The 17,202-nt window shown below is 35.0% G+C and overlaps 1 protein-coding gene across 2 annotated transcripts; it reads right to left on the bottom strand.

The window, feature by feature from the left end:
• Window positions 1-1,190: 1,190 nt before the first annotated feature.
• LOC109058931 (huntingtin-interacting protein 1-related protein-like) lies at window positions 1,191-17,146 on the bottom strand. Of its 2 annotated transcripts, XM_042733215.1 has the most exons (35): window positions 16,882-17,146; window positions 16,441-16,545; window positions 15,607-15,670; window positions 14,947-15,089; window positions 14,813-14,869; window positions 14,627-14,707; window positions 14,392-14,468; window positions 14,249-14,310; window positions 13,725-13,865; window positions 13,581-13,638; window positions 12,718-12,793; window positions 12,451-12,582; window positions 12,298-12,347; window positions 11,449-11,521; window positions 11,182-11,365; window positions 10,545-10,633; window positions 10,137-10,253; window positions 9,273-9,374; window positions 8,970-9,164; window positions 8,730-8,840; window positions 7,374-7,568; window positions 6,470-6,620; window positions 6,294-6,380; window positions 6,106-6,213; window positions 5,119-5,255; window positions 4,924-5,034; window positions 4,785-4,843; window positions 4,677-4,707; window positions 4,108-4,170; window positions 3,923-4,023; window positions 3,736-3,841; window positions 3,531-3,654; window positions 2,679-2,740; window positions 2,164-2,493; window positions 1,191-2,043 (listed from the first exon to the last, which is right to left on the bottom strand). In XM_042733215.1, the coding sequence occupies exons 2-35, from the start codon at window positions 16,534-16,536 to the stop codon at window positions 2,035-2,037; spliced, it is 3,582 nt and encodes a 1,193-aa protein (XP_042589149.1). In that variant the 5' UTR covers window positions 16,537-16,545; window positions 16,882-17,146; the 3' UTR covers window positions 1,191-2,034. The 2 variants fall into 2 exon arrangements, with proteins under 2 accessions (XP_042589149.1, XP_042589148.1); XM_042733214.1 differs by lacking the exon at window positions 16,882-17,146 and having other exon boundaries at window positions 1,192-2,043; window positions 16,441-16,689.
• Window positions 17,147-17,202: the final 56 nt, after the last annotated feature.

The following is a 17,202-nucleotide window of genomic DNA, read 5'->3' as shown; positions in this document are numbered from 1 at the left end:
GGTACTGGAAGCTTTGGCACTGTGTGCAGGTGCCAAGTCCTGTTGGAAAATGAAATCTGCATCTCCATAAAGTTGGTCAGCAGCAGGAAGCATGAAGTGCTCTAAAACTTCCTGGGATACGGCTGTGTTGACCTTGGACCTTAGAAAACACAGTGGACCAACACCAGCAGATGACATGGCACCCCAAACCATCACTGACTGTGGAAACTTTACACCGGACCTCAAGAAATGTGGATTAGGTGCCTCTCCTCTCTTCCTCCAGACTCTGGGACCCTGATTTCCAAAGGAAATCCAAAAACTTACTTTCATCAGAGAACATAACTTTGGACCACTCAGCAGCAGTCCAGTCCTTTTTGAAGCGAGACGCTTCTGACGCTGTCTGTTGTTCAAGAGTGGCTTGACACAAGGAGTCCGACAACTGAAAACCATGTCTTGCATACGTCTGTGCGTAGTGGTTCTTGAAGCACTGACTCCAGCTGCAGTCCACTCTTTGTGAATCTCCCCCACATTTTTGAATGGGTTTTTGTTGCAAAATCCTCTCCAGGGTGCGGTTATCCCTATTGCTTGTACACTTTTTTCTACCACATCTTTTCCTTCCCTTCACATCTCTCTATTAATGTGCTTGGACACAGAGCTCTGTGAACAGCCAGCCTCTTTTGCAATGACCTTTTGTGTCTTGCCTTCCTTGTGCAAGGTGTCAATGGTCGTCTTTTGGACAACTGTCAAGTCAGCAGTCTTCCCCATGATTGTGTAGCCTACAGAACTAGACTGAGAGACCATTTAAAACCCTTTGCAGGTGTTTTGAGTTAACTAGCTGATTGGCACCAGGTGTCTTCAATATTGAACCTTTTCACAATATTCTAATTTTCTGAGATACTGAATTTGGGATTTTCCTTAGTTGTCAGTTATAATCATCAAAATTAAAAGAAATAAACATTTTAAATATATCAGTCTGTGTGTAATGAATGAATATAATATACAAGTTTCACTTTTTGAATGGAATTAGTGAAATAAATAAACTTTTTGATGATATTCTAATTATATGACCAGCACCTGTATTTATGTAATGCCATGTCAGCATCTTAGGCTATTTTCATGGCAAAAACAATTAATTTCTTTTTTTTAAATCAGCAAACAAACACAAGTTATATTACACAAGATTTTTTACATTCAAAAGCATTGTTAGATGTGAGTGTTTAATGTCATAGCTGTGCAACGATTTGATTTCAAAAACAGTATCATAGCTGTTAAACTATATCTTGTTATGATTTTAAATCTGTATTTAACCTCAGAATGATGTCTAATGTCTGCTAAAGTCTGATTTTGTGGTGGCTTTACTTTAAAATTCAATTACTTTAATCTTAATTAGATTTTGAGAAGTCTGTCAGTAATGAGCGTTGAATACTGTAAGGTTAGCCCTGCTTGAAAATGATTAACAGTAGAAAACATTCATTAGAAATTTAGAAAAGTAATCAAATGTAATCAGAAAGTAACATAAACAACACTGCTTATAATTGTGTATGGTTAAGTATGCATGCAGTTTTTGATAAACATTAAATTAGAGATTTCATGAATGGTTTTTGAATGGATTTATAACATGTTTTTAATTTGTTGTTGCATCTGTAAATACAGGTGTTAAAAACAACCAGCACATGCATAACTTACCCAACATAATTAATCATTTTTTATTTACATCAGTTTGCATTTACAACTTCAAGTTCATTTACTTTAAAATTGTAAAAGGTGTTAAAAGATCCCAAATTAACTACCAGCCATCAATTGATGGTGCTGAGAAAAAGAAAAAAATAAGTCTTCAACCTGGTACTTAAAAATAAAAAAAATAGCATGATAAAATATGTTACTGTAGCATTTCACTAAATGATAGTATAAATTAAAAGCATAATTTTAAATATTTAATTCACACCATACTGTATTGCATAAAGGAAGATATGCAGTAGAGACTCATGATGAAACAATGAAAATAATATACATTATGATGGTTTCTTCTTTATACATCCAGGGCTCAGACTCCTTTCACCTAAACTGTGTGAGATAAACAAAGAAAAACAAATCGACATCTAAATTTAACATCTAAAAAGGCAATATTTTCACTGGCAATACAGTTAAAGTGGCCCAAAGCGAACAGTGTCTGTAAATACTTACTGCATTCTTGAGGAGACTGCCTGATTTATGGAAGATTGAGGTTCGTTTAGAGCTGGTTTTGGCAGGTTCGGGTGCGGGGGGCTCCGGTCTGGGCGGGTCCAGTCGAAGTGGTTCGAATCTGGGTGGGTCCAGTGTGAACGCGTCCAGACTGGGCAGTTCCATGTTGGGCGGGTCAGGAAAAACAGTAGGCAGTGAACTGTCAAAACTATTGACTGTATTCCCTGGAGGCGAGTCCATCGGGATCCCTCCCATCTCATAGTGCTTTTTCCTGAGTTCTCCCAATCGTATACGCTCGTTCACCAGCTGCTTCTCCAACTCTAATACTTTCACCTATAAACAAATATGCATTTCAAGCATGAAAAAGAATTTGCAAATCATTTTTACTTGCATGATGTGATGTATTTCAAAGTGAATAATATGAATTTTGTACTTGATTTAATCCTTTGGGATTTGATTGGATGATGTAAGGGTGTTTTAATACCTAAAACTACTATTTTTCATTTTGGCAAATTTACCTGAGAATCCATTTCTTCTGTTTTGAGTTTTATAAGAGACAAGCCGGAAAAGTCCATGGAGTCTATGGAAAAAAAACCAAGAGGACACACTTAAAAATTTAGTATCACATCACTCACAAATGGATGCTCTGCAGTGAATGGGTGCCATCAAAATGAGAGTCCGAACAGCTGATAAAAACATCACGATAATCCACAAGTAATCCATCATTCCAGTCCATCAATTAATGTCTTATGAAGTGAAAAAAGCTGCGTGTTTGTAACAAACAAATCCATTATAAAGACATTTTAATTTAAAACTGTCACTTCTGGCTAAAATACAAGTCCGTAATCCATAATAATCCCCTATTGTCCTCTCACATCAAAATCCACCAACATTTTTTTTTAGAACTGTTTTGGCTTGTAAACAGTGCTTAATATGTGTACATTTCTCATTTCTGACTCAAACAAAATAACTTTTTCACTGGAGAAGGCAATATTATGTATAGAGGACTCATATTTTAGACAGAAACAATGGTTTATTCATGTTAAAATGCTTTGATGTACTGCATTTGTTCTTACAAAGACACAACTTTTTATTTTACAAGACATTAACTGAAGGACTAAAGTCATGTGGATTACTTGTAGATTATTGTGAGATTTTTATCAGCTGTCCTAAACTTAAATTTATCAAAATCAAATCATCAAAAAACAAACTCAACTAAATCTTAAACTATTCCAATACTAATCTTTCCTTAAATTATTCCTTTAACATGAGTGTGAATGTAATTTTTGGTTAAACTATTCCTTTACTGTGCATTCCAGCATTGTTGGTGGTAACAAACTTCACTATTTGCATGTGTCCATGAAACTCACTCTTGTTCTCAATCTGCATTTGTCCTGATTTAGTAGACGACACCACAACAGCGGCCATGTCATTCACGTGACGGGATGCTTGCTGTAAAGTTTGGAGCTTCTTGTTGCCTCGATCTGCCTTTACCTGTTAAATGAAGGATTGATGTGTCAGTCATCAGATTTGATTGGATTAAACACACACTTATATTGGTCTCATGAATTTTACCTTTGAAGCAGCGACAAGTTGTGCCGTACTGGCTGCGATCTCATGAGAGCAGACGATCAGCTCTTCATATTTGCCTCTGTCGGTCACGACTTTATCAGCTGATTCACTTTGTGAGATAATAAATCACAGTCACAGGGATTGATGCTAATAAATCCAGGTTAAAGCTTTAAATATTCTACACACTCACAGCATCTGCGTTGCACCCCATCCTACAGCCTTTGACGCTGAAATCAGTCCCTCCGTCCAACGTGAATTTTTAGCATAGAAGTCTTTGACAGAACCAGCACCCTTAGATGGAATAGGGCAATAAGGTGTATGAGTATGCATGATTTATGAAAATTATCTAATATTGTCCAAATAGCCGAATCATACCCGGCCATTGTCCACAATGTCTCTCTGCAGGTCAGTAGCAGCCGTCACCAGCATGTGTATAGCCTATGGACAAAAGTGATGAAAAATTACTGGAAAAATCTTGATATACATTACCAATTTAAAAAGTTTAAGGTCAGTATTTTTTATGTTTAATAAAAAGTAACTTAGGCTGCATTTATTTGATTAAAATACAGTACAAACTGAGACGTTTTGAAATATTAATAGCATTTAAAATAACTGTTTTCTATGTGAATATATGTTAAAATGTAATTTATTTCAGTAATGCAAAGCTGAATTTTCAGCACCATTACTCCAGTCTTCAGTGTCACATGATCCTTCAGAAATCTTTCTAATACACTGATTTGCTGCTCAAGAAACATTTATAATTATTATAAATCCTGAGCTGTGGAAACCATGATACTTTTTTCTGGATTCAGGATTAAAAGAAAATTCAATTTCAAATTCAAATAAAATCGTTTGTACATTATACGTGTTTTTACTGTCAATTTCATGCATTTTAAATGGTAATGTATTTAACAACATATTCATCTCTGTGAATCTAAACGTACCTTCATTAGATCTGAACACGAGCCAATGATGCTGTAATAGAACAAAACAAACATTTAATTACATAACACATAAACGACAAACTGTATAAAACTATATCCCAAACTAACTTCTGGTTAACTTCCAGCTTCACTCCAGATGAATCTCTTCTTGCCTGGCTTAATATTTCCTGTATTACATAAGAAAAAACTCATGAAGTCATAGCAAATCCTGAGTTCAATCCAGCATCATTAACACAGTGTAACTTACATCCATTCTCAGCACAGCATCTTCAATGGCAGTGGAAGTCGCAGCCATTTCCTTATCCACCATTTCTGCCAGCTCTTCCTTCCGCACGTCTGCTCCCCTGGGCAGCAGGTCCTGCAGAAGACCAGGAGAGAGGTCACTTATTACGTCACACAAACACAGATCAAGTCTGAAGATGCTATCTCTGGCCCAGCGCACCTGGCCTTGGTTGAGGATACGCTGGACCACATAGCGGACCGCGGTAGGGTCAGCTCTCGGGAGCGTGGCCTTCAGCTTCAGCTCTTTCAGATACTGGAGGCAGTGAGTGGCACAATCCCGGCAGTTATCTGTCAAACCTATGGAGAAATTAACCATAAATCATCAGACTGCTGGGAAAAAAAATGCAAAAAAGCTATAACCATGTAAAACCATCTGGTGTTAGATGGATTTTCTTATGCAAATTATCAGTACAAATTTTGTAATACAAAATGTTTGTGATAGAAAATTTGAATAACTTTAAAGACTGTGGTAATTTTAAAGAAATTCTAAATTACATCTAAAGCAGTTTGGACCATCTAGGAACCATAACTTTACAGCTTGGTTCAGCTAAAAACTACACAAACCCATCTGGTATTAGCTGGATTTTCTAATGCAAAACATTGGTAAATGTATTAATCAAAACTATAAATAATGTTAAATACTGTTCATTTGCAACTTTTTTAAAGAAATTATAAATTATACTTGTCTTAGACCACCTAAAAACAATGCAAAACCATCTGGTATTAGCTGATTTTCTAATGCAAATAATCAGAACAGATGTTCAAATACAAAACCTTGAATCACTATAAAGACTGCGGTAATGCAGCTTATTTTTAAAAAATTAAAAATGATATCTAGACAAGCAGCTAAACCAGCATGGACCATCTAAAGGACCAAAATAAGCAGTTTGGACCATCTAAAAACCCAAACTGTGTCATATTAGCTGTATTTTCTGAAGCAAATAATCTGTGCAGGTTTTATTATGCAAAATGCGTATATAATTTTAAACACTTTGTTTAATACAACCTGTTTTTAAAGAAATTATAAATGTTTTGTGTATGTTTTGTTACACTGCAGAAAGTTTGATTTTGAATGTCAGCAGCACTATATGCATATGAAATGTGCATGTGTGTATTTTTAATAATAAAGAATAATTAGGACTCTCACGGTCTGCTTGGTCCGTAGGCGCGGAGTGTGCAGTTCCTGCTCCATTCACAATAGTGTCAGCGATGAGATGGGAGAACTGGGTCACTGACCTCAACAAACCACTGGCGTCTAGAAAAGGAGGAGTAAGAGATTACATCACACTAACACCTCAACCTGTAGCTTACTGATGAGAATGACCGACGTCTTACCATCCATATTCCTCAAATAGGCCGCTTGACTCTGCTGCATCTTATCAATGGACGCCAACGTCAACTCAGCACGATTGATCAAATAATCTGCAAGCAGAGATTAGATATATGTAGAGTAAAAGAAGTGATGAGGATATTCAGAGGTATGAGGAGGAGGAGGGTGAGGAAGGACAGACCTGGGGTGCTGATGCAGCGCACGTGCAGTGGATCGTCCACTTTGGCCACAGCGTCCAGCACGATGCCCTCGGCCTCCACCACAGCGCACTGCAACAGACTGAACTGCTCATCCTGCAGCTTCTGCTGCAACAGTCCTGAGTCCAGACTTAACTGTACAGAAAAAAAACACTAATTAAGACCCTCAGTAGACACTACAGAAGCTAAACCTGGGCTACATCCCAATGTGCATACTGTTCATCCTATACAAGATTAAACCGTCCCAAATCATAGTATGACTTTATATAATGTATCATATAGTTCACCATTATATCAGCTATCAGTCAGCCCACTCTCTAAATATTGACATAAGTTACTTTCATGTATTATATTACACAAAAAAACATTAATAATTGTATTTTTCAGTCAGCTCACTTTCTAAATACTTACATAACTAATATTTATATAAGATTGTATTAGATTAGATGAGATAAAAATATTTGTTTTATTAAATAGTATTATATTGTATTATATTTGCTATTATACAGTATATCATAGATCATTTTATTAGCTATCAATCAGTCCACTCTATAAATACTGACATAACTAATATTATATTATGTAAATATTAGATATTATTGAATTGAGTCATACAGCATATTTCAGTATTGTATTAGCTTTCAGTCAGTCCACTCTAAATATTGACAGAACTGATATTTATATAACTAATATTACATTAACAAAAATATTATATTAATATTTGCTATTATTGTTTTGTATTATCATATTTCAGTATTGTGTCAGCTATCAGCGTCCCAAATCATAGTACTTTAAAAAGTGTACCTATACTATTGAAGGATTTTCAAACTATGTATGCATGAATGTTTTTTGGGAGAAATCTTGCCCACAATCCCTAGCTTTTCTGACCTTGGCCTGCATTTGGCTCTGCAGCGCTGTGATCTCTCTCTGACTCCTGTCTCTCTCCTGCAGCAGCGTGGCCTGGTGGAGCTGGGCGGCCTGACGCAGGTTAGTGATCTCAGCCTCCTGTTCTTTCACTGAACGTAGAAGAACCTCCTTCTGCGCCTGCAGACCCACTAACACGCTGCTCAGCTGGTCTCCTGTCTGAAACACACATACAAACCCAAATAATGCACAGTTTTGAAGGTGTAGTGTTGATCCAGACGTAGGTGATCGTAGGTGAACTGACAAACATAAGCAGGTCTTGACAAAAAGATCCTTTGTTTCACATCCTTTGTTCTTAGTATAAAATCACCAGGCTGTGTTATGTGTCAATATTTAACCAAAATCATGAGATCATGTGACACTGAAGACTGGAGAAATGATGCTAAAAAACTCAGCCTTCTATCACAGCAATAAATCATGCTTTTGACAGGTATTATGTTATATTTAGTGCTGTCAAACGATTAATTGCTATTAATCGCATCCAAAATAAAAGTTTTTGTTTACATAATATTTATGTGTACTATATATATTTATTATGAATATATAAATACACATATACAGTATATATTTTGAAAATATTTACATACATCTATATTCTTATATTTTATATAAATATATTTAATATATAAACATAACATATTTACATGCATGTGTTTGTATTTATATATACATAATAAATACACACACATATATATTATGAAAACAAAAACTTTTACACACACATATATGATTATCACGATTAAAAAAGCACTAGTTTATTATTTTGGCTGTCAAATGATTAATCACGATTAATCACATCCAAAATAAAAAGTTTTGACATAATATATGTATGTTTACAGGTATATTATTATGTATATATAAATACAGTACACATAAATTATATATTTAGCAATTTACATTTATATCATATATTTATATTCCGCTCTCTATAAAATATATTAATTATATATCAGCATAAGTCTTTTGATATTGCATGTGTGTGTTATTTCTATATTCATAATAAATATACACAGTATACACACATATATTATGTAAACAAAACTTTTATTTTGGATGTGATTAATCGTGATTAATCATTTGACAGCCCTAATTATATTATATTTCAGTAGTGTATAAGCAATCAGTCAGCCCGCTCTCTAAATATTGTATCAGCATTTGATTTTGTAAAAATCATATTGGTCACCCACTAATATGTTCAATTAGTGTCTGCATGCTTGTGTAAAAAAACAAAAAAAAAAGTCATATCATGCATCAGTTGCACAAATGGAAACAGCTTGCATATGTTTGTAACAGAGTGTCTACTGAGGAGGAGATACTCACGGTTTCTTTACTGTTCAGAGCACTCTGAGCACGCAGCAGCTCCGCTCGCTTCTCCTCCAGCTCACGTCTCAGTTTCTCCATCTCCAGCTGCAGCTCCTGTTCCCGACACAACTGACCACAAATAAACAGCAAACACACTCATTCAGACCTCATGCTGTTTTGTTTAAAATTATGACAGCAAAAAACTGCATGCAAGTTCATATTAATTGCCATTAGGAAGGAATAAGACGTTGCACTGACTTTCTCCTGCAGCTGGTTCTGCAGCGCGGTCATCTCTCTCTGATGTCGGTCTCTCTCCTGCTGTAGGGTGGTCTGGTGGAGTTGGGCGGCCTGACGCAGACTAGCAATCTCAGCTTCCTGATCTTTCACTGTACGAAGCAGTGTTTCTTTTTCTGCCTGAAGACCCACCAACACACTGCTCAACTCGTCTCCGGCCTAAACACACACAGATCAGAGACACATTACAGTATTTACCAGTTTTAATGCATTCAGTTGCTAATCTAGAAAACTGAAGTCATTTATGCACATTGATAGAGAGCCTACCTTCTCCTTGCTCTGCAAGGTATTATGGACTTGGAACATTGCAGCCCTCTCGGTCGCTAGCTCTTGCTTCAAACGTTCAATTTCTGCTCTCTGTGCCTCCAGCTGAAAATTACGGTTCAGTTCAGTTAATGACTGGTGGATATATCAGCAGATATTTATGAGATTATCTGCACTAATTTCAATTAAATCATCTAACCTGATTGTCAATGGATGATGTACAATTTCTGTTGTTTTTGAGTAAACTCTCTACCATTCAAAAAGAGTCAGTAAGATTTTTTTTTCATTTTATTGAAAGGATAAATTAAATTGGTCAAAATTGACAGTAAAGACTTTTATAATGTTACAGAAGATTCATTATTCAAATAAATGCTGTTCTTTTGAACATTTCATTCATTAAATAATCATTAAAATGTGTCAGTTTCCATAGAAATATGAAGCAGCACAACTGCTTTTAACATTGATAATAATAAAAAATGTTTCTTGAGCAGCAGATCAGCATATTAGAATGATTTCTGAAGATCATGTGACACTGAAGACTGGAGTAATGATGCTGGAAATTCAGTTTTGCATCACAGGAATAAATTACATTTTAATATTTCTTTCTTTTTGTTATTGAAATAATATTTTAAAATACTACTGATTTGTTCTGACTGGCAGAAATACATTAAATGCATTAAATTTCATTAAATTTTGATACTACAATAATGCTATTATTAAAACTATAATATTGGAATATTTGCATCAGCATTGAAAATCTCCTAAAGGTCAACTAACCTATATTATTCCAGGTTAGTATGAGTGGTAAGGCGACTTTTAAATCTCTAGAATTACTGGAATCATGAACATAAATGAGTGGAGTGTGACCTTAGAGCTGTTGTCCTGTCTCAGTTGTTCCACCTCTACTGCCATCTGCTGTTTGTATGTGAGCAGCTCCTCCTGCGCCTGCTGAGTGCTGCTGAGCTGCTTCACCATCTCTGCATTCTGACACAGAAGATCATGACCATTAACAATGACAATAACCATATGGCAAAGACATTTCACCATCTTTAGTTTATCTATGACAAATGAAGATACTTTATTCTCCAGAACTCCTAGTGGCAACATATTTGGGGAATATTCCTCACATTAGGCAATAACAGAAATATGAGGAAGTCAATCAAAGTATAATTGTACTGGAAGATCACATATCGTGTAATTGATGCTGTGAGTGACAAAGTTACCGGCCCTGTTTATCAATAATATGCAAGGAAAGCAGCACAAAATTGTCTTTACCTTCCGCATGAGATCAGCATGTCTGCTGACCAGCTCGGCATGTTTCTCTTTGAGTCGAGTGAAATGTATCTGAGCAGTCTGAGCTCTGCCTAGAAAACACAAGAACAAGAGATTTTCATTCATACTACCATTCAAAAGTTTGAAAAAGAAGACTCTTATGCTCACCAAGGCTGCATTTATTTGATCAAAAATACAGCAAACACAGTAATATTATGAAATATTATTTTGATTCAAATTAACTGGTTTCTTTTCAAATATATTTTAAAATGTAATTTATTCCTGTGATGCAAAGCTGAATTTTCAGCATCATTACTCCAGTCTTCAGTGTCACATTCACAAACAAAAATAATACTAATAACCACATCTTAAGAAAAATAAACAATTATTATCATAATCAAAAACAAAAAAAATTGCGCTGCTTCATATTTTTGTGGAAACCAATATACATCATCCTTCATGATTAATAAAAAACACATCACTTACAAAAAAAAAAAATCTTTTGTGGCATTATTGTCTCTCAATTTTGATTAATCTACTGCATCCTTGCTGCTGAATAAAATACTTATTTCTTCCAAACAAACAAACAAACAGTAGCATATATGTCATGTATCTGAGTCTGGGGTCAGAGGTCACTCACTGCCCGCGTCCTCGACTGTGGCCTGTATGCTGGCAGCGACTGCGGTCTGTGCCCTGAGGTTCTCCACCTCCATGCGCAGACGCTCGTTCTCCACCAGAGCCATCTGCTTGTGCGTCCGCTGGTCCTCAAGCTCGGATTCCAGTTTATTGACCTGAGATTTGAGCTGGACCACGGCGCGCTGGGCCTGCAGACACACGGATGATGGGAATCAGTCACAGGAGAAGAAGACACTTCTCAAGACAGATATAATTAATAGACAAATCTAACCTCCACTTTTATGAGCTCCAGCTCTGGTTTCACCACCTCCAGTTCCTTCCTCAGAGTATCAGCCTCGGTCTCTCTGTGTGAGAGTTAATGTTATAGAGCAAATCAAAAGAATTTCAAACATTTGGACACCAAATTGAACCATAATAAAAACAAAACAATCAACAAAAAATATTAAAACAAAACTAACTTGTATTATGAAATAACACAACTTCTCTTTGTGTACAAAACTATTTTAAACATCAGATTAAAAGGTTTTAACGATCATAAGAAACGTCATTTCAGTGAAAAGTGCAACCAAACATTTGATTGACTTCTAGCATTCTCAATTTTTTTTCTCTCTCCTAAAACTCCCTTTTACACAAATAAGTCATGTCTACATCAGGGTTATTATTATCATTAACTAAAACCAAAGCATGACTTATTTAAATACATTTTAAAATTTTAAAGCAAAGAAAATTGTTACTTAAAACTACATAATCTAAATAAAATAATATATACAAATTAATAGAAACTATATAGACATTTTAAAAAAATAATAGTAATAAAAATAACAAAAACACAACAAAATTACTAGCGGTTTAACTTCAATTAAAGTGAAAACAGAAGATATATGAATGAATTCTCATTCTTACCAAGAAACTATAATATTTATCTATATCAGCTAAGTAGTAGTTCAAGAATATTGAGTTCATATTTAGATCGCTGACAAATCTGATATTTTTGAGATCTTCTGAAACTCTAGAAGTCTTCATTTGCTCTTCATTTAGTCTCACTGCTGCCAAAGAAAAAACTGATAAATAGTTAAATAGATCTAATTTGTGTGTACTCTTTCATAAAGTGGTGTGTTACCTCTGCTCTGGTATGTCAGTTGAAGGGTCAAACTGGTTGTATCCGTAATACTGTTGAACAATATAATCAAAATTGTCACAAATGTGGAAAAGCACTTAGTAAGACTTTTTCTGAGCCAGTCTACAAGGCTTGACCGATCCAGGTTGTTTTTACCATCTGATAGTTTCCTTCACCAAAATCCAGCTGCGTGTCCGTTTCATCGTAGTCAGGGAATGTCTCATTCTGAACGACCATAGGCTTCACGTGATCAGCGAGTGAAGCTGCACGCAGGAAATTTGGAGGCTCCTACAACATTCATATGCATATATTCACCGGTTCAGCATTTTACGCCATCTGTCAATATTGTTTCTTCGATAGCATTTTGTAAAAACCAGTAAACATGACTTGAAACTGAATTATTTATGGATGTAAAGATCTTACATCGGGAAGATCAGGAATCTGAATGATAGATTTGAAAAACTCCATCCCTCTCGCTCTCTCGAAAAACTGCGTCAAACTGTGGAGGACAAAGACAGACCAAAAACAACTCCTGAACTCCACTTTTACATTTTGTGAATTTAATTGAATAAAGCATCTGCCAAATTAGTAAATGCACTGTAAATAAATGCTGTTCTTTTGAACTTCCTATTCAACAAAGAATCCTAAAAAAAAAAAAAAATGATCACAGTTTTCATGAATATTATATTAAAAAGCATATTTGATCATAAAAAAATGTTTCTTGAGCAGCAAATCAGCATATTAGAATGATTTCTGAAGGATCATGTGACACTGAAAATGCTGAAAATTCATCTTTGCATCACAGAAATAAATTACAATAAACTGCATTCATTAAATTGTAATAATATTTCACAATATTTCAATTTTTGCTGTAATTTTAATCAAATAAATGCAGCCTTGGGGAGCCTTCTTTCAAAAACAAACAAACAAAAAATCTTACCGACCACAAATGATTCTGAATTATAGTGTACATTACATCAGTAAAGTCTGATATTATTAGTTATTATTATTATTTATTTTTTATAAATCAGTGTCATTATGATTAGGCTCATATTGAAAGCTCATAATATCAGTTTTTTTTTTTACTAGAAACATTTAAAGTACTAACATTTGACCATCTTTTCTTCTGTACATTATAATGCTTTGATACCTGAATTCACTTGTTAGTTTCTAGATTGGCATGAAGAATGTTTATTTCAGTAAATATATATTCATCAGCAGCAATAACTAAAACAATTTTCTGCTTTTGGACAAAATTTCTAAGTAATACTGCAGTCCACCGTTACCTGTTGAACTGCTCGCGGAATCGTTCCCTGTGTCCTAACAGAGCGTCCACCGGTATTCCTGTGACACAGATGCACAGCGCCGGTAAACTCAATGAAAATAATGCATATAAATGAAGAGAGCAGCGTGTAAACAACAAGACTCACGGCTGTGTAGCTTGAATAAGAGCTTGACCAGGAAATGGTAGAGCAGACCGCAGTCCTGGATGACGAGAACCAGCGGTGCCAGACGGCACTGACCCACAGGAGTGGTAGAGCTGGTGGAGCTGCACTCCATCTGCCGGAAAACTGCATTTAAAAAGAAAGACATATTTATTATACACACTGCCATCTCTTCTTCTCACCAAGGCTGTATTTATTTGATCAAAAATGCAGTAAAAACTGAAATATTATTACAATTTAAAATAACCATTTTCTATGTGAATATATTTTAAAATGTAATTTATTCCTGTGATGCATAGCTGAATTTTCAGCATCATTACTCCAGTCTTCAGTGTTATATTATACTTATTATTTATTTATATTTTGTGCAATCCGTTATACATTTTTTCAGAATTCTTTGACGTGTAGAAAGAAAAACAGCACTTGAAATGGAATGGAATGTAACATTATAAATGTTTTTACTGTCACTTTTGATCAATTTAAACATAAATTTAATTTATTATGTTTACCTGTTTCTTGCAGCTTTAGAGCAGCTTCCATGTACTCCAGAACCTCACCTGTCATATCAAACCTGTAAATACAATAATCATCAGTAATTCATGTACATCAACCGATTATTCAAGCTCACTGAAATCATTAGCAATGTACTTACACTTTGTTGATATCAATGGCGATGGCTTTATCAAGAACCTGTTCAGGAGCTTCAAGGTTTGGTGGGATCTCCAGATGCTGTGGTGGAAACCAGATTAGTTAGATAAGATAGATAGATAGATAGATAGATAGATAGATAGATAGATAGATAGATAGATAGATAGATAGATAGATAGATAGATAGATAGATAGATATTTTTTAACTCATATGTCAATGAAGGAAACATTAAACTTACTTTTAAATGGAAATCGATTTTAATACACAGCAGCTTGGCATACAGTGCAACAATATGTCCATATCTATCATGTAGATTCCCCTAAAACACAGCAAACACATACAAACTATAAGCTGAAAGTTTCAGATGAAAGATGATGTAAATGACTTGCTCAACAGAAAAACATCCGGATCATTTCGAACTCACCCATAATGTTCCCATCTGTCTAATGCTTGCGGTGTGACCTCTGCTGTCTCGTAAAGTCTACAAGAAAGACATACATTTATATTAGTAGGGTAAAGTCATTTTCATCTGATGATACTGTGGTAGATGAGACTGACGTTAGGATGGCCGTCTCGAAGCAGTTTGTGCACCACGTGGCAGAACTTCCAGCTGAGGATGGCGTTACTGGACAGCGGCAGACTCACGGCGTGAGACCAGAACGTGACGGCACCGCCTTCCTTATGTGTGCCTAAAATGATATCTGTGCAGAAGTTAAGGACAACGTACAAGTCCAGATGATATTTAGCAAAGATGATTCACAGCATTTGCTAAATAGCAAATTTCAAATGCTTGAATTTGTATTGTATCTTAAAATGCAACTAGATTATCACCCAGCTCTTTATATAAAGGTGGAAATATATAACTTTATCCATATACATAGAGTACACTCACATAAAGCTATATAAACAATATAACAAATCTCAATTGCTTGAGTGTTTACATTGTGGTAAAATGTAAACTATATTATCACCCAGCTGTGATTCTGCTAAATGCAACTATAAGGCATGAAGATATTATAAACATTAACATCATCATTTTTCGTGAAGCTGGTTTGAAACAGTTTATAGTGAAAAGCGTTACTAAATTTGACCGATTGACTGATAAAGTACATGCTGTGACTGTAAAACCTGGGCATCTGTGCGTAAGCTCACTACAACACACAATGAACATGATTATAAACACAAGAAATGCTGTATTAAATCAATATTAAAGGATACTGCGTCCATATTTCTCTTTGATAGGGGCCTCCACATTAGTGATGGATTTGGTGATGCTTTGAAGCTGTAAACCAGATGAAACATTATTAATTAAACTCAATAAATGATGCTCACCTGTAATGTAAATGAATATGACTGTTTGAAATATTAAATAATACACATCACAATGAAGTGAAGCACAAATTAATAACCAATAAATAATTGCAGTCAGGATGACCATCTGAGTCTGATCTTACATGTATTTACACAGCAGTTCAGTTTCTGGTAATATAATAATATACAACCATATCCATACCATGGTATTTACATGGTACTTTAATGTATATCCATATTACTATGGTAAAAGACACTGGATTACAATGATACTCTTCCATACAAACCATGTATGGCACATGTCCAAAAAAGATTATTGTATTAAACTATCAAACACGTTATTACTGTGGTACATACCCAGAAGCATTATATTACAGTGGTACATGTCAAAAAACATAGCATTATAATAGCGCATGTCCAAAAAAACAAACAAAAAAACAAGTAATGTACATTAAAACAATGTTTTTAAAACATAATGGCGATTGTTTGTCGCCGACACGTATATGCACTAAACATAAATTTCAGGGGGATTCCATGCAATAAAACGTATTTAAAAGTGGAAAACTGTTTTAAATAGTTTCAAAGATAAGGTAATATGATAAATGGTCTATTGATCAGGTGTTTTTGTCATATTACCATCTTATCATTGAAATTAAAAATAGATTTTTCTTAAGTATATCTATATAAACGACCACTAAAAATCAAATACACGTTGACTGAAGTAAATATGTGCGTTCTCACCTGAAGTTTGACGAATTGCTCCTTTTCTGCAGCTAAAGCTTTTTCAGATTTATCCGTTTTCTCGTTTTTCTTCGATTCGGTTTTCTTTGAGGCCATGTTCAACGCCTTTCTCAGATGAAACCAGATGTACAAATGATCGAGTGAGTCCCGACACACACACACACACACCTGAGCTCTACTTGTCACGTCAACGAGACACACACAGGTGAGCTCTCTCACACGCGCTCTATGAACAGCGTTTCCTCAGTCTGAAATATTTCAAATTTAAATCAAATTGTAAAAAAAAAAAAAAAAAAAAAAAAAAACATTAAATATTCCAACTACTTAAAGCGTGAATTATTTGTTTTTTTATATACATTTAAAAAAAAAATTCACACTAAAATGAAAGTCACTCAGAATCACCATTTAAAATAAAAAAGCAGGTAAAGAGCAGGTATAGACCTTTATTGTTGTTTCAAATGTCCTGAGATTAGGGAAATATCAGTGGCTTTTAAAAAAGGCAGATGGCTCCTTGTCCTTACTGTGAGAACAAGACTGCATTTCAGGTGTAAAACAGTGATCAGGACAAGAGCCACATCACAGTTCATTATCTCTGAAACCAAACAGGTTCGGTGACAGTGAAACTGGAATGACAAAAAACACCAGCACCACTGTGTCATCTTGTATGACAGGTTTAACACTTGAAGAAAGTAGTTTATAAATAACAAAGACAGTCTTTACGTTGTTCAGAGGTAGTGCTTCTGTAGCATTAATCATTAATGC

Source organism: Cyprinus carpio, chromosome B10, assembly GCF_018340385.1.
Source record: "Cyprinus carpio isolate SPL01 chromosome B10, ASM1834038v1, whole genome shotgun sequence".
NCBI lineage: Eukaryota > Metazoa > Chordata > Actinopteri > Cypriniformes > Cyprinidae > Cyprinus > Cyprinus carpio.
The sequence above is the reverse complement of the archived record's forward strand: the minus strand, read 5'-3'. Positions and strand labels throughout refer to the sequence as shown.